General features: G+C 40.3%; 3 protein-coding genes across 6 annotated transcripts; all 3 read left to right on the forward strand.

The window, feature by feature from the left end:
* The first annotated feature begins 387 nt into the window (after positions 1-387).
* Positions 388-12837, forward strand: LOC135584532 (lysine-specific demethylase JMJ14-like). Of its 3 annotated transcripts, XM_009407091.3 has the most exons (13): positions 388-707; positions 1082-1181; positions 5106-5388; positions 5839-5910; positions 5982-6062; positions 6153-6683; positions 6762-6983; positions 7464-7625; positions 8653-9021; positions 9101-10415; positions 10496-10599; positions 11128-11325; positions 11722-12837. In XM_009407091.3, exons 3-13 carry the CDS (start codon positions 5110-5112, stop codon positions 12118-12120), a joined length of 3732 nt encoding a protein of 1243 aa, XP_009405366.2. In that variant the 5' UTR covers positions 388-707; positions 1082-1181; positions 5106-5109; the 3' UTR covers positions 12121-12837. The 3 variants fall into 3 exon arrangements, with proteins under 3 accessions (XP_009405366.2, XP_009405367.2, XP_064969269.1); XM_009407092.3 differs by lacking the exon at positions 1082-1181 and having other exon boundaries at positions 389-707; XM_065113197.1 differs by lacking the exon at positions 1082-1181 and having other exon boundaries at positions 389-707; positions 5985-6062.
* A 1309-nt stretch (positions 12838-14146) lies between these two features.
* LOC103988542 (uncharacterized) lies at positions 14147-15749 on the forward strand. The gene has a single exon (XM_009407096.3). The coding sequence runs from the start codon at positions 14167-14169 to the stop codon at positions 15301-15303; it is 1137 nt and encodes a 378-aa protein (XP_009405371.2). The 5' UTR covers positions 14147-14166; the 3' UTR covers positions 15304-15749.
* A 1913-nt stretch (positions 15750-17662) lies between these two features.
* On the forward strand, positions 17663-22420 carry LOC135585689 (LRR receptor-like serine/threonine-protein kinase FLS2). 2 transcript variants are annotated; one of them, XM_065113198.1, is made up of 4 exons: positions 17663-17771; positions 17982-18049; positions 18137-21567; positions 21902-22420. In XM_065113198.1, the coding sequence occupies exons 3-4, from the start codon at positions 18420-18422 to the stop codon at positions 22240-22242; spliced, it is 3489 nt and encodes a 1162-aa protein (XP_064969270.1). In that variant the 5' UTR covers positions 17663-17771; positions 17982-18049; positions 18137-18419; the 3' UTR covers positions 22243-22420. The 2 variants fall into 2 exon arrangements, with proteins under 2 accessions (XP_064969270.1, XP_064969271.1); XM_065113199.1 differs by lacking the exon at positions 17663-17771 and having other exon boundaries at positions 17888-18049.
* Positions 22421-24492: the final 2072 nt, after the last annotated feature.

Here is a 24492-nt window from a genome sequence, read left to right on the forward strand (position 1 = left end):
CCCGTCACCGAACGGTGGTTCTCGTTCGGTAGGCTGTAGCTTCGGCCGTGTTCATGGGAGGCCCAAGCTTCTAAAGAAGAATGATATAGTTATTGATGGCCAAATCACTCTTGTAATGATAAATATATTATTAAATTAATCCACATGTATGTGAAGAAGGTGGTTATTATAGTCAACATTAAAGTCATCGGTCAATCTCGTTCTTATTGTTACGTGTTGCATGGGGCCTTTGGAAGACCCAACATAAGGGTCAACACACCGGGCGGTGCGTGCAAAGCTCTGAGGGCGTAATGGAGAATCGATCACAAATGAGGGGTAAATAAGTCTTTTCATGATCATCTCCACATCCGTGGAGCATGTCAATCATCTCCCTCTTTGCTTTTGTTGGTTGGATTCGGATTTCGGTTAAAGCGTGTAGGTTGCAATCGATTGCGTTCATTGTGTTTGTGTTGACCTCCTTATCCTCCAATTCTTGTCGTCAGGGAGAAAGAAGAGAGGTTATAGATTTAGGAAATGGTAAGATCGTAAAGATTTGGATTAGATTCAGAGGAGGAAAAGGGACAGGTGGTGGTGATGAACGAGGAGGAGTCTCCTTTTTTTCTGTTGAATTCTTGTGCTGTCGTCAAGGAATCTTTTTGTGGGCTGTGATACTGTTGCTGTTGTCTTCCGTCATCGCACCTCCTCATCCCTGAAACCCTTGCAAGAAGGTATTTTGGTTCCCCTCTTCCACTTGTTTTGATTTCAGCTATCATCATCGGTCGTTCAATCAAATTTCCCATTCTCAAGAACTTGTTGGGATGCATCTCTGCATCTTTGGGTGGGTAATTTTATTGGTTATGATGTTGCTTGCTTAGGTTTGACAGATTTTTTTCTCGAAGGATGCGTGATTCTTCTGTGGATGGATCTCAATTGATTGATATATTGCTCTGATGGGCATTACATCTTGTGTGGATCTTAATAGAATTCTCGTTTAGTTCTGATTGGAGCTGATCTGTATTGCCGATTGGGCTTCTGGGATTTCTTGGAACGGGTTTGGTATCTTTTGGTTTCCAAAAGTGACATTGGTGTGCTCTTTTTGCAGATCGGTTCTAGGGTTTGTAATATCTCATGGTGGTCTATTACTGGAAGTGGCGGGGGATAGATATTCCAGATCCGTAGTGTATGGAGCAGTTGTAGTGAGGGTTAGGGTTTTTTCTTCTCTTTTTGTGCATCTACCTTGGTAGCTAGAATTTTGTTGTTGTCTCCGATTCTCTCTCCCACAATGATCACAGGACAAAAAAAGCGACTGCCTGGTTTCCTGGATTCAAGTTTGGATGACATAGATTTGGATCTCAATCCTTAATTTGATTGATCTGTATCAGGTTTTGCTGCTAATTCTTGTCAAATTACAGAGGTTGAAGCTCCACTGTAGAAGATTTAGATTTAACAAGAAATTGGGCTTGACAATGCTTCAGACCTGGTTTTTCTGTTTTTCTTTTCAAAGTACCCTTAGCAGAATGCATTTCTGTGGTGAATATATTATTTTTTTCAAGCAATTGAACTGGTTGTAGACTGCATGATTGTCATGAATTTTATTCAGGCATGTATAGGCTTCCAAGATGAATAATAAATGATATTGTGTTTTCCTAAAAGAGAACTTTTGCTCTTATTGACCTAATCTTCTGCCCTTTTTGGATCTCTTCTTGTTTTTCCTATTGCATCCTTCAAGATTTACTTGATCTGATATTTCAGGATCTTGTCACTTTGGATTCTGACTGTAGTACTATTATGAGTCAGTATGGATGCATCTGGGGGATAGTAGGATTGATAGCTGTAGTTCCTAAAACCTTACAAAATTTTGTAAGATCTATTGTATTGACTATCAGAGAAAGCTAATTATGTTAGTGGTGTCTTTTAGCTGAATTGTTGTCTAACATGAAAAATATAAATTTGAAGTGTACACAAGCAACAAAGTTTCTGGATCTATGTTACTATTTTTGAAGCAAATTGTTTGTTAAAAAAAGACTGTTATTAAGGACACCAGGTGTTGTAGATAAACAACATGTTGATCTTTACCAAGGCAAATAACAAGAAACAGAATTGCTAGGGCATTATAAAGTGAAAAGTACTACAGTAGTAGAAGAAATGGCATTTCAGATTATTGCATCTTCTGATAGGGCTTTTTGACGATGGTGTGACATAACTAAGATTCTAAGCACTTTATCGACATGATTAATATCTGCTTATTCATATTGGCAGAATTGGAGAACATCTATGATGTACACTTTTCGCTTTCAGGCCATGTTGGTACCAATACTGACATGCATATTTCATGTTGACAGTCAAAAATAGGAGAACATCTATGATGTACACTTTTCTGCTTATTCATATTGGCATATTTCATGTTGGTACCAATACTGACATGCATATTTCATGTTGACATAACTAAGATTCTAAGCACTTTATCGACATGATTAATATCTGCTTATTCATATTGGCAGAATTGGAGAACATCTATGATGTACACTTTTCGCTTTCAGGCCATGTTGGTACCAATACTGACATGCATATTTCATGTTGACAGTCAAAAATAGTGCAGTAAGAATATAGAGAAGACATGCATTGCAAAAAAGAAGAAAAAGTCTTAAGACTGTAGTCATGCTTACCTATTATTATTTTCTAGGGTGCAAAATAAAGGTAAGCAAAGAAGAAACTCCTTTTTTATTTCTAGAAGTGAAGATAATAAAAAGAAGGAAAAGACTAACCTGTACAAAATTATTTATTCAATTTTGTGATTGATGAAAGCATAGCTGATTCCATGATGTGGTTTCCTGACATATGCTGGTGATTATTTTGTTTTAGAAATAGATCAGCACAAACTGAATGAATTGTTATGTCTGTGCAATATATGGAGAGTGAAAAATAGAACACACATGCAAAATTGTCACTATTTCTATTATAGAAAGGTGAGAGTGAAGAAGCTCGCAGCAAATAGATAGGTGGTATTTGAATCCAGTTGTTATCAGGATTCAGTTGAGACTCACAAAAATAGGAAAATGAAAATATGAAATACAAATCTTGTGCATGATACACATTGGGTCAATCAAAATAAGGTTAAATAAGTTAAGATCGAGGAATGGTATTAAAAAGGATGAATGTACAAAAGTGTAATGGATTCCTCAAGACATGGTGATGTGCCATATTGATTGGAAGTAGCTGAATGTTCCATCATAGGCCAAAAGGAGTTAGGTTTTAAAGAACCCTACTAGGGGATTAAGCATTTATGAATCAAGGGTGGAACAATAGATGCAGACAACAAGGCTACAAATTTTGATTTGGGATCAATAACGGAAGGTGGATGGACTAATATGGTATTAGTGTTACCAGTGTACAGGGTCTTGGTATGATTTGATTCTGGTTGGACTACGATGACCTAAAGTACACAGAGAGCAAGCATTACACACTGGATGATATTGTTGTTGAACATCTCACTCTAGTGGTAATGGAGGGAGGCAAGGTTGTTGTCCGAGCATCATTGGCAGAGATGACACAACAGCTAAGGGAGCTAGGCTTTACCGATGTTGGCAGCAGCCTCATGCTCGATGGAGGCACCCGCTTGAGGACAAGGGCCTCATTGACTGTGGTGGAGGCATGAACAAGGCTGCGATGTATATGAAGAGAAAACAAAACAATAGTTTGGGTACTAACTACCAATGGATCGGTGAGTACTAGTCCATACCAATTGATATGATTGAAGCTTGATCCCTTCTTAGACACTCCATATCAAGCAATTATTTTGCCCTAGGAATGTCGATTATATGCTTTAGATTTAACTAAACATTCTACAGTATGCAGAAAACATTAGTTCATTAATGGAATTTAGCTAGAGAGGTCTTGGATTAAAGCCTTTTAAACATATGATCTATTGTGGAAGAAAGCTCCATTAATGGAATAGACTTACGTCAACCTTGAAAAGTTGAAGTCAATAGTCAATATCAAAAGATGAAAGATAACTAACAACTTATGCTATGGTGGAAGGGTTAAGTGAAGTAGGTTTAATATGACCATTAGGGCACATGTATGGATTAGCATCAGTGCTTCACCTATGTTAAGCATCTTGAATGTCAAAACTGGTTCAGGAGCATGGTCAAGAAGGACAAAGGGTCAAAAAGGCATATGTGGTTTAAATTTCAAGGGATAATATCAAGGTATCCAATAATTGAGTAGGCCTTTGGTCCAAAATTGTACATTTTTTATATCTATTAAAAGATCCCTATTAGGTGAATTAATGCAATTTTAATATAATTTAAAACTCTTACCGGCTACAGAAGATTGGTATGTTTCAAAGAATTCTATATGGCATGTGTGGATCTACCTTATAATTAAGTCATAGATGTTCCAGATTAAAACAATTAACCCAACTTATTATTGAAATATTGATCGATTGGGTAAATCATACCAAACCCTTTGATAATAATGCTCTTCAAAACATGGACATCTAAAATAGGCCCAATTGATCCGTGTGGTAATTCGTCCATATGAGTTATACACTTTGGTTTAATCAAACCAATTAAATTGGTCCTTGCAGACCGTTTGGATTTCTAATTTTGGGTTTCGGTTAAACTTTATAGGTATCACTTACAGCACTAGTGTAGTTACACTTTTGAAATGTTGTCATCACTCTAAATATGTTGAAATTCCAATATTAATATATACATGGATACATGTATGTATAACATGATGATATTTCTTAAATGGGCTGCTGAATTGAAATATCGTTGGCTGAGTCTGACTGATCTGGGCTTAGCCAGCTGCATCTGCTTTTAGGTTAATTGATTCCCCAGGTCTCTGGGGATTTTGGTATCAGTTTGGACCTATCCTGCTGCAAATATATGTTTGAGTTGAGAGATGTGGTTTTTTGACATCTAGCTCGAAATATATAGTATCTTGATATATAAGAAAATGCCCTAGAAACACATATAGTGTGACCTATAAAAACCTCCACATGGACATCCCAAACACTTCTGGGATTAAATTTTGTTTCTTCATTTGACTTCAAAGTTTTTCATGCATTTTCAATGTATTTATACTGCATCCATTTATTAATAATTGCTGGCCTTTTTTAGGTACATGGGGACAGCATGCACTACAAAGGATTTACATCTACCAAGACAAGAAACAATGTCAGACAACATGCCTATTGACTTGAGGGAGGATGCAGGCATTCCTGTGGCAAATTCAGGTTATGTCAATGAGGCTACTGTGTCTCCAAAGATGCAGATGGAGAGCGATAGTTGTGGTTGCGAGGAAGTGAAGGTCAAACGGTCGCTTCGGCGCCGAAGTGGGATTTACTATGGCGTATTTGATATTAGCTCTGAAGAGGAATCAGACTGTGAACAATCTATTAAGGTTTGTAAATAAATTCTCCACATCTGTCTTACATGTTCTCATTGTGCTAGGCTTATGCATCTACCAAATTTCAGACTATGGGCCATATGTTATAAATCCAAAATATTTTAAACCTATATGCAATATGTATATTACTGCCTAGGTTTCTGTGTATAGCAGTTATCATTGTTGAGATATAAATTAGATTATTTATTGTCAAGTGCTACATTATGGACCCAGCTGTTTCTAGATGTAAATTTAGCAGTGGACTTGCTCCATAAGTTCATAATGGGCCATAATAATAAGCATATGATTTTATAGCACATCTTCTTTTATAAATATACACTGATTTTTTACTGTGGACATGGATGTTTCTCTCTAAACCTTTTAATTGTATTGATTAAATAAAAAGCAAAAAAACCTTAATTTTTGAAATATCCATTGTGATCTATAATTGTGGCTCTGGTATAGGATCGGACTTTAAAACGTTCCCGACAAAAGAATGATGTATCGAGGAGCACTAACAAGTCCAGATATGAAAGGGTAAATTGCTCAAGTATGATTTTACACTTTCTCTCTCAAGGTAGCCACCAACTAATTGCAAATGTTAATAGCAGGAGTCTTCTAGATGGAATCCAAAAGAAGCACGTAGACCTGTCATTGATGAAGCTCCTGTGTTTTATCCAACTGAGGAGGTGCTTGTCAAAACTCCCTACTGGATATTGCTCTACTAGATGGTGTTCCTTTACATATCTTTGTCTTAACTAGATGATGTCTTTTCTTAGGATTTCAAAGATACACTTGGATACATTGCTAGCATAAGAGAGAAAGCAGAAAAATATGGTATATGTCGCATTATTCCACCTCACTCTTGGTCACCACCTTGTCCTCTAAAGGAAAATAACTTTTGGGGATGTACTAAGTTTACCACTCGTGTACAAGAAGTTGACAAGCTTCAGAATAGAGAGCCAATTAGAAAAAAGTTCAGGAATCGTTGCCATAAAAGAAGAAAGAGAAGAAAGCGGTTGAGATTTGGGATGACTCGAAGGCGGAATGCCTCTGCTGTTTCTGAAACAAATGAATCTGTTGGCTCAGACACAGATGAGAAGTTTGGTTTTCAGTCTGGTTCAGACTTTACACTTGAGACATTCAAGAAATATGCTGATGAGTTCAAAAAACAATATTTTGGAGTGAAGGGTACTAATGGAAGTATAGAGCATCAAGACGACAACCATGAGAAGAAGTGGCAACCCTCCCCGGAGGATATTGAAGGAGAATATTGGCGGATAGTTGAGGATCCAACTGATGAGATTGAGGTATTAGCTTGTTTATCTTTGTGCTAATTTGTCACAGTAATACTTAATAATCAATTTTATGTTATCATTGAAATGAAGGTGCATTATGGTGCTGATCTGGATACTGCAATGTTTGGTAGCGGGTTCCCTAAAGCTTCCTTGGGAAGCAAGGCCGAATTGGATCCTTATGTGAATTCAGGCTGGAACTTAAATAATTTACCTCGGCTTCCTGGTTCAGTTCTTTCATTTGAGCATGAGGATATCTCTGGTGTGTTAGTGCCTTGGTTATATGTGGGAATGTGCTTTTCTTCATTTTGTTGGGTAAGTGTATAGTTGTATTTTCACATTTCTTTTGTTTCCCATGATTTGCTATAAATAAATATCATTATTTTGTTATCTTTTTTTTAAAAGCTTTTCCATCACTGAATAAAAAATTAATTTTTCACATTTTTACAGATTAGAAAATATAGGCATCAAAAGTTTGTATTCAGCAAATGATATAAGCCTTCATGGAAATATATGATAATTAATTTATCAGGATAGATTGTTATCTTTCATGTTTATCCTAGTGATGTTACTCTTTTGTAGAGTTGAACGGTAGAAAAAATCCAAGTGGCTGGCCACAAATAGTTAGAATGACATCTGTTATATTTTTTAATAAATTATTGGTTTCCATCCTTTTTAGATCTATATGATCTTTATTTTATACTACTAAGCTTGTTCTTAGTTTCTTTTCTTTTGCCAATGTTCTTTATATGCCTTGGTTGATCAGTAATCTCTTTTTTTATTTTGTCATGGCAGCATGTGGAAGATCACCATCTTTATTCTTTGAACTACATGCACTTTGGTGATCCAAAAGTATGGTATGGGGTTCCAGGCAGTGATGCAGTGAAGCTGGAGGATGCCATGCGAAAACACCTTCCCGAGTTGTTCGAAGAGCAACCAGATTTGCTGCATGAATTGGCAAGTTTCAATATCTCTTGATTTTATATATTCAGTATTGCTTAGTTTTAGGAAAATTACATGCACACAACATTCTATAAGGTGTGGCTTAGATTGTGACACACACTATCATGTCTGTCATAGGATCCTTTATATGTATGTTAATTATTATGCCTGACACTTGATTTGGAATCCAAATTTTGGATGTCAAAGTTCCTTAAAGTTTGCTCATTGTAATTTTTATCCTTTATTTTCTGGGACTAGACTGATACTTATCTATTCTTTATGTAACTGATAGCACAAATTTTCATGTCATTGGGTTTATTATAAAAATAACCTTCCTCACATAGCCTTCCACATGTGAGGAGTGACTGTGTATGTTTGATCCTAACGGCCCAGACTTCACAATTTTGGCATTTCTGAACTAGCCTGCCCCATCATGTCCTCTCTGCCTAATTTATTTCTTTGAATTAATTACCCATCATGTATATTGTAAATTTTACTTGTAGTTACATTCTTTAAAACTTGTTTCTCTGTTAAAAATCTAAAATTTGGTTTTGAGATTTGATTTGAATTTTAGACTCAAAAGTACTTGTTTCTTATGCTTGATCTTTTCTAAATCACCAAGCATTTGATATCTAAGAAAATAGTTCCTGCCTGGATTATCAGGCTACAAGAACAATCTATAGTGTTTGTACATCAAGATACATGTGATGAAACTAATTGAAATTTCATTAGAAGAAATTAGTGCTTGTTTCTGACAAAGTAAATGGTGTACGCAATGCGGTGCCATATCATGATTATTGTAAGTGACATCAGACTTTGATATGTTGAATTCCTTCAAATGCCTTGTTAAGTTTGTCTCATTTTTTTATCTCCTAAAGAACAACTCTGCCATCCGATTTCTAGACTTTACTGGTATAATATATAATTTTTACTGCTCAAATTGGAGTTTACTGTATAATATATAACTTATATTGTATAGCTTATGTTATTTATCTCAGTCAGGTGAATTTCTTCTATTCTACTTATCATCCAATTTGAGCAGGTTACCCAATTGTCTCCGTCTGTCCTGAAATCTGAAGGAGTTCCTGTGTACCGTGCCATTCAGAACTCTGGAGAATTTGTTCTTACATTTCCAAGAGCATACCACTCTGGTTTCAACTGTGGCTTCAATTGTGCTGAGGCAGTAAACGTTGCTCCGGTAAACTGGCTTCCACATGGTCAATGTGCTGTTGAGTTGTATAGTGAACAACACCGCAAGACATCCTTGTCCCATGATAAGTTACTGCTAGGTGTTGCATGGGAAGCTGTTAAAGAGCAGTTGGAGCAATCTCACCTGCAGGGTAACAATCCAAGATCACTGAGGTGGCAAAATTTTTGTGGGAATGATGGAGTATTAACTGAGGCCATTAAGGTAACATTTCATTTTACTGAAGTCATTCTTATGATGCAATAAGTTTCTTATTCATCTGTGCTGGCTAATTCTGTTTTAGGCAAGAGTCATTATGGAGCATAAAAGAAGGGAGAATGTTTCTAGTATTTCAAATGTGAGAAAGATGGATAATAATTTTGATTTATCGACTGAAAGAGAATGCTTTTTGTGCTTCTATGATCTACATCTTTCTGCAGCTGGTTGTGAATGCTCTCCAAATCGTTATGCATGTCTATCCCATGCAAAACTTATATGCTCGTGTGACCCTAGTAAAATGATTTTACTTGTTCGACATAACTTGGATGAGCTAAATGCCCTTGTGCTGGCTCTGGGAGGGGATCTGGGTGCAGTGAAGCTCTGCAATTTACCTACACAGTCAAAATTTCTGGAAGAACCAAATGATTCCTTGAGTAAAAGCATCTCAGAACACGAGAGACCACTGAGTGATGTAAATGCTTTGAATATTGATAATGGAGTCCACAATCAGGAGATTGATAACCAACTATCCAGAGCTCTTTCTTTTGCAAATATAGAGCACAAGAGCCACAGTCTCTTTCAAGAACCAGAAAGAATCCATAATATCAACAAGCCATCTGTAGGAATGGTTAGTTTAAGTGACAAAGAAGGGAATAGTGCACATACATACTCTGATGCAGCACCTCTAGATGTGAAATCAGATGTAGTGCTGCATAATGATGTTGGATGTCAGGTGTCATCATCAGGAAAAGAAAATATCCTCTTATTCAGCAGTAATGAGGATGAAGGCCATCAATTTTGTCTCGATCTGAATGTAGAACAAATAACAGGGGAGCCTAAGGTTGAAACTGAAGGGTGTCATGTTGAGTGCACAGAACCAGTGATATGCACCATTAAGGAAGAGCAGATTTGGAACTCTGATATCTCTAGACAGGAGTGCTCCTCAAATTTCAAGGTTATGGGTGTAAATGGTTGTGGCATTGTCAGAATCCAAATGGAATCTGATATCATGAGAAAAAATAAAAACATAATTGGAACAGGCTCTGATTGTGGGTCTTCAATGTCCCTCGGTCCTTGGGCTGACTTGGGTTCTTCCCATGCTTCTTCCGAAAGAAATTTAAATCAAGCATCATGTTCAAGAGATACTGAACTCCCACGTAAATCTAGTCCTAGACTTTTTGGAGTTGACCTACAGCATGATCTGTATAGTTCATCACCTTCAGGCAGTCAACGAAGTCAATCTATGAGGGATAATTCAAACCATTCTAATGCTGTCAATCAAAGCGATCATGACTTGGGAACGATTCATCCAATGCCTAAATATTGTGTTGAACCTCTTAACTTTGGAAAGGTGATGCATGGGAAGCAGTGGTGCAGTAGGCAAGCCATCTTTCCAAATGGTATATTTCAGTCAGTTCAGTTATACAAGGTTTTTGCTGATTAATAATTTATTAACCAGGTTGGCTAATTGATTTTACAGGATTCAGAACCCGTGTCAAGTTCTTCAGTGTGCTCGATCCGACAAAATTATGCAATTATGTTTCAGAAGTACTAGATGCTGGACTTTTGGGACCTTTGTTCAAGGTTAGAATCTTTGGATTTGCATCAACTTTTGCTCTGCTGATATCCTGTTTTGGTGGTTGCATTTCATGTGTATTGTTCAAGTAACTTCCCTTGCAGGCTTATCCTATGGAAATGTCTCTTTATCCAAGCCCAATGCTGAAGCAGTGGCCGCTAGAATAACTTGTGATTGCCAAAGTAGTTGTATGCAAATTATTTGGTATATATAATAAAAAATGATATTAGCCAAATAGGTTTATATGATTAGATGCAGATAATAGCATGACTACTATAGGACAGCAAAAAGAGGTCCATCCTCATGGTAAAGAACTAGCATCATCACAAACTACAGCAATTATTTTCTTTCTCACACATACTCTTTCAAGATGCATTCATTTTCCATGTTTTTGTTTCCATTCCTTGTCGGACATGATTTTTTTCCTTTTTTATTTTCAATCTTCATAAAGCAAGCTAGTCTTTGGACTGTAATTCCGATGTACATAAAAAATGACTAACCTAGGTCAATTATTTTGTGCTTGTTACCTTATTTAGGTGACAGTGGAAAATAACCCAGAGATGTCCTTCACGGCCTCGTCTGCTTTCCAGTGTTGGGAAATGATTCGGGAAAGACTGAATCAAGAGATTGTTAGACAGCATAATCTTGGAAAGCAAGGCCTTCCTGAATTACAAAGCCCAGAATCCATGGATGGTCTTGAAATGTTTGGGTTCTTATCTACTTCAATTATTCGAGTAAGTCTGCCTCCTTTATGTTTAGTTTCTAGTAGCCCAAACTTTTGATTAAAATCTACCATCGTAAACTTGCTAGTAGCTTCTGATTTGTTGAATACCTGCTTATAAAAATATTGTAATATGAATGTCATAAAATATTGTAATACGAAAACAGTGCTTGTAGTAGTTAAAGTTTGCTAACCTAGTTAGTTGTATTATACCTGGTAGTTTGTCACATGCAAAACATTGAAAATCCAATTGCTAGGTTGTCGGTAGGTGAATTTTTCTTGCTAGTGATTATTGATCCTCTTGTTTAAATCTCTAGTACTGTTTTCTTTTATAAAAATATCTAAAGTACATTGCATTAAGCTGTTGTATCTCTACTCTATATCACTTTCCTGACTAGAACGTCAACAGGTTGTTGAAGCTCTCGATCCTTACTATCAGTGTCAAGAGTACTGGGAATGTAAGTTCACTTCACCTTCTTCTTTCTCGAAGAGGATGGATGTGAAAGATCTGCCTGCAGCAATTCCGACGACTTTCGAAGCTAATGTTGGCACAGGTAGTTCCCATCAGGATAAGACAAAATTATTTGGAGTAAATTTATCAACTAAGATGGAAGAGGATGCATCATATGACAACACTGGTGAATCAGTCAAAGAGGTTCAGAACATACTAGGAGGGTTCTTCAAGAAGGCAAGCCTCAAAGAATTAACGATGATGCAGAAAATATTCCGCAGCAAGTCAGGAAGCAGCACATGGAGAACAGCATACGGGGCCCTTTTAGATGAGATACAGAAGAATGTGCATAAATAAGAGTAGAGAAGCAACTTAAGATGATTTTTCAGATTTCTGTTACGTCTGCGATAAAACTGCTGGAATCTCTGGGATCTAGAAGAGACATTGCCATCCGGCCACTATTCTTTCCGGTATGAAGTTTGACTTATCAAATCCCCCTTACACCTCATCAAAGTTTTGGCGGGATCATTCTTTTTTGATTTCCATAAAGAATACGGTGGATTCTTGCATGGTTCGATTTGCCTGGGCAGCTGGGCTATGATCTTAGGGATTCTCTTCTTTTTCCTGGCCGTTGTGCATGGAGCAGCCAAATGTGAATAATTACTCATCGGACTGGGCCATTGTACAAAAGATAGTTGACTGATTTATAGATCCAAGAATTTTGAACATATGAAGATGTGATAATGTTTCACCACGTGAATCCAGCATCGTGGAAAGCAAGTCATTTGTGAAATATATCATATGGTCCATCAGTGGCGCAACCGTAGGCTGACGACTAAATGTTCTGTAATTATTTAAAACAATACACTACATTTGTATGCATGCGTAGGTTGAAGCAGAGCCCAAATCTGAGGTGAGCTAAGCTTCATGAACTAGGACTTAAAAATAACTCGTTGCATTTGCCACATGATTGTTCATTTGGATAATGGTAATTGTTTTAGGTGATTCCTGTACTTCAATCATATGCTGATTTAAATGATAGAATGAAGTATAATACTTGGGAGGGTTTGTTGAGCTCTCGGGTCTGCATCAGATGTCATGCACAGGTACAAAAGTCAAGCACTGGTTCTGGAGCTTGGATCCCCACAGAGAACAAGTAAGTGCATCAGGTGTCATGCATGTTTAAAAGACTCTTCCAGCTTCCTCCAACAAACCAAGCATTTTTTGTTTGTCGTCGTAATATTTACGACCACAGCAATTTCTACCAGATCAGTAGATAGAATCTCAATCCAAATATATTATCCAACTTAAATCGGAATCCATAAGCCAGCCAATCATGAGGAGAAGAAGATGAGAGCTGTTCTCGCAGCACTCGTAAATCCCAATCAGAATCATTATTGTTCCTTCCCCAGTAGAATGAATAGTTGAAACCAGATATGCCAAGAGTTATTTTACGACCCATCACATGGCTTGCATAAGATATTCTCTAACAATTTATATCCATGCACATGCCTAATGGGGGACATGGAAAAGCCTAACAAAGATTCTGCTGGGATAAGTGCATGTGAGAGTAGATCCGGGTGCTGAGTTCCATGGCCCCAAGAGCTTAGTAGGTTTGTCCCATCCTGGCTTAGAGGGTGGTCCAAATCCTCCTCCATTCTTTTTTTACCACACCCGCACATGAGTGTGCTCGGAATGGAGGTGACACCCCCCCACATCAGATGCTGTTTTTTCTCGCATAAGGAAAGAAGAGGATTCTTCATCACCTTTTCTCCTCGGCTACATTGAAGTGATGGGGTTCTTCACCGTCGGATCAGCTGGCCGTGAAAATGGACGGACGGGTTCCCTTTCACACGTTAATGACGGATCTGGATGAGGCAGTCAACCTCGATAGCCGCAAAGGTTGCGGGACCCGTTACCTGGGACCACTGTCACATCCAATCAGGACCAAGGGGCACGAAACGGGTTTCGGATCCGACGGCGTCAGGAAAATGGGTCGCACGTCTCCAATATGGGTGGAATCTCCCATCCGACCAAAGGTTACCGTTACAGAGGCGGAGCGTCGTTTTCCACATCAACACTCTTTCCAATTGCGTTTGTGGATGAAGGTAAAGGAAGCTACAGTAGTAGTACACTCGGAGGACGACATGCTTTGATGAAAGTACGCAGAATAGACGGTTTGCACTCATCGTTTCTACGGACCTCATGCCATGCTGTGTGCAGCATTGGCAAGGGACCCGCTTCGTGGCCATCGCTGCCTCCGATCACAGGGCAGGTGGAGAGTTGGGTAGGAATTAGTGGTAGGGAGAGGGCCATCCTGGCGATCGGTTTTCTATATAGAAGAAAGCCGTCATCGACGCATTTTGATCTCAACTGACCTCCTCTTCCTCGTCTCGTTCGTTCATGGCGTCCGCTATGGTCAACAACGTCGCCCTCCCGCCGCTGCCGGAGGCCTTCCCCTGGTTCAGCCCTCGGATCTCATTCAGCCACGACTCCGCCGACCCCACCCCCGTCGCCCCGCGGGAGGGCCGCCCCGACGGCCATGCGGAGGACTTCGAGTTCCGCCTCCACGATGACCCCGTCACGATGCTACCCGCCGACGAGCTCTTCTCCGGCGGCAAGCTGGTGCCCATGCAGCTGGCTGCGCCGAATCCGGCTCCGGAGTCGGAGATCGCCCGGTCGGAGCCCCCTGAGACGGCGCGGAAGGTGGACATCGCCGGTCCCGACTCCTACGCGTTCTCCCCCCGCGCGCCCAGGTGCACCACCCGGTGGCGCGAGCTCCTCGGCCTCAGGAGGGCCCTCGCGAAGCCGCCTGGTGTCCATGTAACCGCCCCCGTGCCCTCCGCTGCGGCCCCCGCCGCTTCCAAGAATCCTATCCCTCGGTCGTCTATCAAGCATCTGCTACACCGCCACCACAAGCCCGCTTCTCCGGTCGCGTCGCTGAGCCTCCCTCTCCTCCGCGACTCAGATCGCGAGTCCGTGGCGATCGCCTCCCGGATCTCCCTCTCCTCCTCCTCTTCCTCGTCCTCCTCCGGCCCCGACCACGAGGACCTCGGGAGGCTCTCTATCGACTCGGACAAACCCAGCCGCGTCCCTCCCCGGGTCCGCCTAGCCCGGCCGCGCCCCGCAACCCCAGCGTCATCGAGGGTCGGACTCCGGCCGGCAGAACCAGCAGCGCCGGCCCCGCCGCGGGGGGCATCGGTGGACAGCCCGCGGATGAGCTCGTCGGGGAAGATCGTGTTCCATGGCCTGGAGCGGAGTTCGAGCAGCCCTGGGAGCTTCACTGGCGGCCCGAGACCGCGGCCGCGCGGGGTGGAGCGGTCCTACTCCGCCAACGTCCGCGTCGCTCCGGTCCTCAACGTCGTCCCCGTCTGCTCCCTGCGCGGGTCGGGCAAGCCTGTCTCCGTCTTGGGTCTCGCCCACGTGTTGTCGCCGCAGCAGCAGAAGGACCGGATCGGCTCGGCCCGTAACCGGGCTGAATTGGCCCGGTCGGCCCGGCGTCGAGACCAAATCCGCACCCTTCCCCAAAAATATTTTTAGAAAACAGTAAATGAAAAAGAATTCCAATAATAGTTATTTTTAATCCAAAAAAATCCTCCTCATGTTGATTTGCTCTTTCGATCTCTCACTCTCTTTCCTGTAAATATATCAGGATATTTTTTATGCTATTCATCAGTTGTTTGTGTCTATATATTAGGAAATTAAAGAAATAAAGATAAAACCGGTTCGGATCAATTCGATTCCGGTTCGGTCCACGACCACTGCGCCCTTCGACCGATCCGTAATGAAATGCGTTTCCCTACAACAGTTCCGGCCAGCCTTTGTTTCTGAGAACGAGCAGCAGTAGAAGCAACTATAGCCATGGCGACCTGCGCACCTGCTCGCTTCCTTCGTTTACTCCGCCTCTGTTGTCTCATGGCGGACGACGGGGAAAGCCTCGTCCTGATGATGTGATCGGACGGCTCGTATTCTCTTGGTCTTCCTTTGTCCCTTCTCCCTCCCAGTAGCACGCGGGGTCGCCTACGCTGCTGCTGCTGCTGCTGCCGGAGTAGGAGGCAGAGATTCCAATCTCCATTGTCTAACATGCTTGTTTCAGATGCTTTTATCGCCTTCACCGCTTCAAAGATCTCCTTTGCAATTATATATATATATATACATATACATTGGAGTGAGGAGAAGCATGTGATTCTTGGTTGTACTTTGCTGATCTTTGTTGATGAAACTGTCTGCTGTTGTCTTCTGGACCGCGACATCTCTCACATTGCCCCATGGCAGCTAGTGTTGCCACCGTAGTAGGATCATGTGATCCGAATGCAGGCATTGCTAGTAGTAAAACGGGATCTCATACCCTACTATTCTTGAGCAATGAAATATTTTTAGTGTAGCTCATTCTTGTCATTATGTATGTATCATGCTCAAACTCAGCTGTTTAGGTCGTCCTCTTTTCGCTGCACCATTTATTTACTAATATATGTTGCTTTTGATTAATTATAAATTATTCTCTGTAATTAGTTATCTATAATATTTCGGTTTTTATACTTTCAAAAAAAATTACATTGAGATTCTTATATTTACGAATGTAAAACATTTAGTTCTGTTTTTCCTCACGTTGTTTATTTGACAATGATAAACGAAAGTAAGGTAGAATCAACATATGCTCAGTGATAAATACTATGATATTTTCAGAATAAAAAATGTATCACTTTCATAAATATAAGAATCCTAAAATAATTTTTGAAAATATAAAAATTAAAATACTAAAGATAACTAATTAATTAACCATGTTAGTTACCGTAATATAACTACTGCATGTCATGTTTGAATGATATTAATTGAGAAGAAACAGATGATTTTAACTTGGGTTGGCTTTGGTCTTCCATATCAAATCGATAATCACAAATTAAACTCAAGCCCACGTATTTTCTTTAGTAATATGGAAAGCATTTGAACCATAGTCATGCCAACTTATTTGTGACGTTTGCTAACGTGACATTCATGTCATCTCATCCCTTTTACACACGTGGGTTCGAACAACGTTAGGCTGACTTGGACATTACTATATATATTTTTTACTTTACTAATACACATGTGTAGGGTTTATAGAAGTTTTCAAGCATGAAAATATTTGTTGACATTTCTTTTATAAAACAAATGATAATGTAAATTTTTTTTCTTGATACTCTAAAACCAAAAACATATTGACCTTCAAATTTGTAACTTATTTTCAGAAAATAAAAGCAATCATTAAAAAGCATCTTTTAATTAAACAAACCATTTAATTTAAAAATATATAAAAATAAAAGGCTATAATATTAATTGAGTAAAAGTGAAACTAACAAAACCATGTCTGTAGAGAGAGTGAATCTAACAAAATGGAACCCTCTCCCTCTCCCTCTCCCTCTCCTCTGTGGCATATATTTTTAGAAAATTATGAGGTTGCTAGAAAATTTTGTTTTTTTGGCTGAATACACTCACTCTCTCTCTCTCTCCTTCGTATCTTTGGTGTGTAGCTAATTGGTTTGGCAATCTTGTCGGATCTAAACATTGGCAGTGGAATTTAGGTTGATGATGTCCTCGTCACCGGCCAAGAAGAGATCACGTTCCAGTCTGGCGCGCACCAGTCGAAGAGAGAGCACGTCCATCCACGAGAAAGTCCGCAAGCTCAACCACGCGACAAAGCTAAATAGCCTTCGTCGTCTCTGATTCCACGTTCTTCATTCCCTTAGATGACACGGAGTCAACGATTCCCAAGTCACAGTCGTTTGTTTTCATCTCGTTGACTCCGTACAGCCGCCGGTTTCCTCGCTAATCGCGCACTTCCCTGCGCACCGATGTCTCGAGCTGTCAACTTTTGGCCATTTGTATCGGGTTGAGTGCGGCCGCTCTCCCCCCTTTCCTCCTCCGCTGGTCAAAACTGCGGCGTGTCTTTGACTCTATCCTCATCGGTGTCCCACAGGTTTGCCAGTGCGTGGCTCGGAAGGCAATCTTCCCGCGTCACGATGGGATTGGTATTTTTTCTTGCTGTGAAAAAAATGCCGTTTTTGCTGCAAAACGTTAATTTTTCTGGAAAATTTTGACGCTTTTGCACGGTCGATTTTATGAAATCGGTGCAGATAGGCGTTGAGATGAGAAAAGATTGGATCTTGAAAGCCCGTGACTGCAAAAGGCGTTGCCTTTCTGATGATTCTCTGATTTATTTTCATTTTCAAATTGTTTAGGATGTCGGCTGGAGAATCAATTGGTTTCACATTACATGCTTACTCGAAGACGCGTGGTTGTCTGTAAGGTCATATTTCGTCCCCACCAGTTGTTCAGGTCATGTTTGATGATTTTTTCCACCAATGCTTGACGATTATGCATGTTTGTACGACAGATCGATGTAAATATGCGTTCAGATGAGAAAATATTGGATCTTCGAGGCTTTTCACAGCGCAAGGAGTTGCTTTTCTTGTCATTCATAATTTGTTTGGCATGTCGGCTTGAGAAGCGATTGGTTTCACATTACAGGATTGCTCCAAGACTTTGGCTGACTCCGAGGTCGTGTTCCTCACCACAAGTTGTTGAAAACCGCAGTTCTTATCAGCAAGTTGGAATCCAATTTAAGCTTTCGTCTTCCTCTCCCTGTCCCCTCATTTGTCTACCATCTTCGTGAGGAAATGGCGCTAAGACAGACTTTACCGCTGTTGCTGCTGCTCCTCTGCTCCCTAATGGCTGCAGAGGTGGCGACCTCAGGGAGGTCTATCTCCGATGTCCAAGTCGAGGCTTTGCTGGCCTTCAAGGCCTCCATCTCCGATGACCCTCTCGGCGCACTGGCCGATTGGAACACCACCATTCATCACTGCAACTGGAGCGGGCTGGCCTGTGACCCATCAACCGATGCCGTCATCTCCATCAGCCTTCCCCAGATGCATCTCAGGGGCAGGCTATCCCCGTATCTCGGAAACATCTCCACTCTCCAATTCCTTGATCTCACTGCCAACTACTTCTTCGGTCCGGTCCCTCCTGAACTCGGACTTCTGCCTCAACTCAGTGAGTTTGGTCTGAGTGAGAATCTTCTGTCAGGGCTGATACCTTCAGAATTTGGTAGCTTGGAAAGTCTTCAGTGGTTGGATGTAAGCAACAATTCCTTCAGTGGAAGCATCCCGGACAGCATCTGCAACTGCACATCTCTCTTAATTCTAATCCTCGGTTCGAATAATCTGACTGGTACTATCCCTTCATGCATCGGTAACTTGATAAATCTTCAGTTCTTCACGGCGTATTACAATTATCTCATCGGTCCCTTGCCTGATTCATTTGAAAGGCTAACAAATCTGCAGACGCTAGACCTTAGTGTGAATCAGTTGTCAGGAACTATACCTCCTGCGCTCGGTAACTTCTCGCATTTGGAAGTTGTTCAGCTTTACGAGAACAGTTTTGTTGGTGTCATCCCTCCTGAGCTAGGCCAGTGCTCAAACCTGACCTTGTTGAACATTTACAGCAATCAACTCAGTGGCAGCATTCCCCCTCAGCTCGGAGAATTACACAAGCTAAAAGCTTTACGTGTATATGACAACAAGTTGAATTCAACGATTCCTGCTTCCCTATCCCGTTGCAAGTCGTTAGTCTCTCTTGGTCTTTCTGAGAATGAGCTAACCGGTCGAATTCCATCTGAATTTGGGTCTCTTACTTCAGTTCAGTGGCTTTCTCTTCATGTCAACAGATTGACAGGAGAAATCCCTCCATCGTTGATGAACTTGACGAACCTCAGGTACCTGTCCTTGAGTGAGAATTCACTGTCAGGACCGATACCGCCGAACATAGGATCACTCCACAAGCTGGAGTTTTTGGTCATTCACCACAACTCTTTGGATGGCCCGATTCCAGTGAGCATCACCAATTGTTCTCATCTATTCAATGTAAGTGTTACTAACAACAAGTTCACAGGGGGATTACCTTTTGGGTTGGGTAAGTTGCAGAACTTCACGTTCTTCTCGGTTGGATCTAATTTGCTCTCTGGAAGCGTTCCTGAAGATCTGTTCAACTGTAGCAAGCTCAAAACTCTGGACTTGGCAGTCAACAAGTTAACCGGCTCACTCAGTCCAGAGATTGGAAAACTAACCAACTTAGGGATCTTACAGTTGCAGCATAATTCCTTGTCCGGATTGATTCCACCAGAGATTGGAAATCTTAGCATGTTGTTCAAATTACAGCTTCGTAGCAATAATTTTGTTGGTCAGGTTCCCACAGAGATCTCAAAGATGTCAAGTCTTCAGGGACTCTTCCTTGGAAAGAATTCTCTTGAAGGAGAGATTCCCAAGCAGGTGTTTCAACTGGAACGGCTTGTTCTGTTGGATCTGCAGTTCAACAGGTTTGTAGGGCCTATCCCAGAGGCCATGGGAAATCTCCAACAGCTCGCTTATCTGTACCTCAACGATAACATGATTAATGGCTCAATTCCACAAGCTATGAAGAATCTGCGGCGACTTCTCATGTTGGATCTTTCACATAATCGGCTAAGCGGATCGATTCCAGGTGCTGTGATGGCAAGCATGTCAAACATGCAGATGTACTTGAATCTATCAAATAATATGTTTGTAGGTTCTCTGCCAATGGAAATTGGTGGTCTAGAAATGGTTCAAGAAATTGATCTCTCAAACAACCAACTGTCAGGGAGTATTCCTGCTTCGCTGAAGGCCTGTAAGAACTTGGACTCGCTGGACATCTCTGCTAATAAATTTTCAGGTGAGCTACCTGCCAGTATTTTTCCTCAGCTTGACTTGCTTACTAGCTTGAATCTCTCAAACAATGAGTTATACGGACAACTTCCCAGCAGCATATCAGAGCTAAAGAGCCTTGTCTCCCTTGATGTTTCTCACAATCGGTTCAGCGGACAGATACCAGAGAGCTTGGCTAATCTTACAAGCTTACAAACACTCAACCTTTCTTTCAATCAGTTCGAAGGGTTCATTCCAAAAGGTGGGATATTTAGTAATTTGTCTTCATCGAATTTGGAAGGAAATCCTGCACTATGTGGCTCAACTTCTTCTTCTACCTGCAAGAAAGGAAGCCAGAAGTTGACAACAAAGGCATTGATCATTGTTATTACATTATGCTCTCTATTTGTTTTCCTGCTAGTGCTTTTTGTGGGACTGATCTGCTTCTGGAAACGTGATAAAAATCAATTCTCACATCACGCCATGGAGCTTAGTACTGAACTTCCCCTCATCCCAGACCTGAAAAGATTCACACGGAGTGAGCTAGAGGTTGCTACAGAGTCATTTAGTGAAGAAAATGTGATAGGTCGGAGCAATTTGAGCACTGTCTACAAAGGAAGGCTTGAAGGTGATGAGCACTTTGTAGCTGTGAAGAGGCTAAACTTGGAGCAGTTTCCTGTTGAGTCTGATAAATGCTTTTTCACTGAACTGAAGGTTTTGAGCAGATTGAAGCACAGGAATTTGGTTAAGGTGTTGGGCTATGCTTGGGAATCAGGGAAAATGAAAGCTCTAACTCTGGAGTTCATGGAGAATGGAAATCTGGAAAGCATCATACACAGTCCACAAATCAATCGTTCGAGGTGGACAATCTATGAAAGGTTGCAGGTCTGCATCTCTGTTGCAAACGGGCTTGCTTACCTGCACTCAGGCTATGACTTCCCTATAGTTCACTGTGATCTCAAGCCATCAAACATCCTTTTGGATAGAGATTGGGTTGCCCATGTGAGTGACTTTGGTACAGCTCGCATGTTGGGAGTTCATTTGCAGGATGGAAGCAACCAGACCTCATCTGCAGCCTTCCAAGGCACCATTGGCTACATGGCACCAGGTGATCCTTAAGGTTCCATTTTTCTTTGAACTAATAATAGTAATATTTCTTAAGTGTGTGTATATATATATGTATTGCTGCAAGTAATCAACCTCCTTAACTCATTTAATTGTGAAAATATAATGTCTTGGAAGTTGAAATATGCACTTTCATTCTGGATCAACCAAATTACATTGAATTACTCATCAGCGACCATCATTGTAGGTTGGACAAAGCATGCTAGATAATTTTCTTAATACAATTCTCATGCTAATTTGAGTTCTGTGTTGTTGCTAAAAAGTAGTTCTGCCCTGTATAAGTAGTTTTTGTGCTAAATAGTGTCTGTGTTATGAAGAGTTTGCATACATGAGGAGAGCGAGCACAAAAGTGGATGTGTTCAGCTTTGGAGTGGTTATGATGGAGCTATTCACCAAGAGAAGGCCTACGGGATTGATTGAAGAAAATGGTATTTCCCTTACATTGCAGCAGCTTGTGGAGAAGGCCATTGTCACTGGACTCGACAGTGTTCTCCAAATAATAGACGGCGACATGAACCTCGCGAGTGAGATAGAAGAAGAAAGAGTGACGGGGGTGTTGGAGTTAGCTTTGTCATGCACTAACTTTTCTGCAGAGGACCGGCCAGACATGAACGAAGTGCTCTTATCGTTGCTGAGACTGATCCGGGACAAGAATTAGCTGGTTGGAATTTTATCTATTTATATAACATCTTTCTGCTTGTTTTACGTTATGTTTCTTCATAGCACTCAGTAGAGTGCAAACTTGAGCAAATCAGGGGAGTTATGTCACTAAATGTATTCTGGACATGTAGTTTTTACTAGAAATAACATGCATTGTGGCTTCTTTTTCCTTTTAATTGCATACCTGTTGCTTCCCCCTTTGAGCAAAATGGAGTGGAATCTGAAACAACAGCATTCACTGCCAGTTGCATTTGCTTTTAGTTTCTTGTGACTTGTTGAACTGTAATCTTCTTAGACAGTTGGCTTTTAACCATGTATTACAAAAAGCTTATTGCAGCCAAGGATATTTGCTACATATACGATAAGGCGGTTTGTAGCTCTTATTGTATAGGTGGATCACATCAACCTACTTTGGCATCGAAATCCACAGCATTAAACATGTAAATTCAATGAAGGGGATGCAAGTTTAGACTGTCCTGCATAGCAATTTGCCAGCAAAACAAGATTTGTGCTTGAAGAATGTTTAAAGCTAATAGAGACTTGGGAGTGTTTGGACTGCTGCTGAGCATTACAATCTTAATATCTCAGTCTTTCACATCTTCTTTAGAATGAGAAGCTTTTTATAGAATGTCTCAAAGAACAAAAGCACAAGTAGAAACAACACTATCTTCCTTTAAATTCCCATGAAAATATTTTTGACTAATCGATACCCTTTGGCCGGAAAGAAAACAGAAAAAGTTGTGTTTTTTTCTTCTTTTTTTTGGTACTACTGCAGGTTAAGAGACCCTTTCAACACGAGTGCTGCATGAGTCCAGCAAAATCCATTTCTGAGTTCATGCTTGCAGATCTAGCTAGATTCATGACGGCAAGCATCAAAGACAACAATGACTCAGATTGTGACCAAAGAGGAGGAATATGTTTCTTTGTAAGAAGAATATTGGAATGCAGAGAATGTTGCTTCCCTCTGTGTTGGGAGATGCAGGAATCCAACCTTATTGATCCACACAGTTGATGCAAGTCAATTCATGTGGAATTTGTTGACCACATGTATCTTCACTTAAATAGGAAATCTTAATTATGATTTGGATGGCTTAGGAATGTTGTCATGCTACCATAAAATGCCATTAATATAGACACAGTTTTCAACCTCAGTTTTAGGAAGTTTGAAGAAAATGATACAAGATAGCAAAGAAAATATGGTAAGGGTGTCAAGAATGTATCATCATTATCTTCCATCACAATAAATTGAAGAAGGTATTATTTCGAAAACTCTTTAAGGTCAATTAGATTTCAGTGTAAGGTAATCTAAATTACATTTAAGGAGGCCCTTTTTGTTTGGTACTCTTCAAATTAGCATAAGGCTTTTCAAGTTTCTTTTTTACTTAAAGAAATTACGAATTGATGCATAAGGATGGATGTATTTGTTGAAATTGCTAAGATGAAACCTTAGTTCAAACATATAAATTAGAGAAGAAGAAATTATTCATCAATCCAAAATTCTTTTAGATACCTCATTAAGTTTTTTTTTTCTTTTTGAAGTGACTTGTGGAATGCAAGAGAATGATGAGATAAATATATTACTAGCAACTATGTAAATGCACTTTCACATGTAAATGTAGGATGACTGAAAAAAGGGATGTGGTTGTAATGATTGATTCGTGAATCGAGAAATTATGGTTGACAAAGGGAAATGTGTTCTAAATTGTTACAGATAGAAAACCATAAGGAATTAATCCAAAGAAATACTCATTGGATAGGGGATAACTTATTCCACTTCATGAGTTTAAACTTCTTTGATTAAACTTAACCGGACTTCTCAATTGGTGCGAACCTTTTTCTTCTCTCTCTCTCTCTCTGTGTCTCTGTCTCAATTGTTTTAGGGAATTGCTCTTTTGTCAATGACATGAGCAAAAAAGCAAATCCCAAAAGAGAAAGGTGCTGAACATCCTGCATCCTCAAAGGTAGCAAGTTTTGTAGGGGCATTCTCATACTCTCAATTGAAATTTTGTTGATTTCGCGATCATTTAATTCTTTTCCATAACAGTTAATGTAAATCTCGATCTTGTCCTTCCTAGGAATTATTTTCCGATGCCGTGTTCACTTCCTTGTCGAGAAATCTCCACAACTTATGCGTTGATGAAAATGTGGGAAGTCTGGGAACTGATGTATACATATGCATGTATATTGGGAAGAGAGTCTTCTTACACATGGTGTACACGATGGCTATGAATGAACTCGTTGAGATCGA

Source organism: Musa acuminata, chromosome BXJ2-6 (genome assembly GCF_036884655.1).
Source record: "Musa acuminata AAA Group cultivar baxijiao chromosome BXJ2-6, Cavendish_Baxijiao_AAA, whole genome shotgun sequence".
Taxonomy (NCBI): Eukaryota; Viridiplantae; Streptophyta; class Magnoliopsida; order Zingiberales; family Musaceae; genus Musa; species Musa acuminata.

Bases quoted from the DNA above. Each gene is read 5' to 3' on its own strand.
- LOC135585689 (XM_065113198.1), top strand. From the start codon at position 18,420: ATGGCGCTAAGACAGACTTTACCGCTGTTGCTGCTGCTCCTCTGCTCC. The intron at 21,568-21,901 runs GTGATCCTTAAG...TGTGTTATGAAG, and splicing joins CATTGGCTACATGGCACCAG to AGTTTGCATACATGAGGAGA.
- LOC103988542 (XM_009407096.3), top strand. From the start codon at position 14,167: ATGGCGTCCGCTATGGTCAACAACGTCGCCCTCCCGCCGCTGCCGGAG.
- LOC135584532 (XM_009407091.3), top strand. From the start codon at position 5,110: ATGGGGACAGCATGCACTACAAAGGATTTACATCTACCAAGACAAGAA. The intron at 5,911-5,981 runs GTAAATTGCTCA...AAATGTTAATAG, and splicing joins ACAAGTCCAGATATGAAAGG to CAGGAGTCTTCTAGATGGAA. The intron at 6,063-6,152 runs GTGCTTGTCAAA...GTCTTTTCTTAG, and splicing joins TGTTTTATCCAACTGAGGAG to GATTTCAAAGATACACTTGG.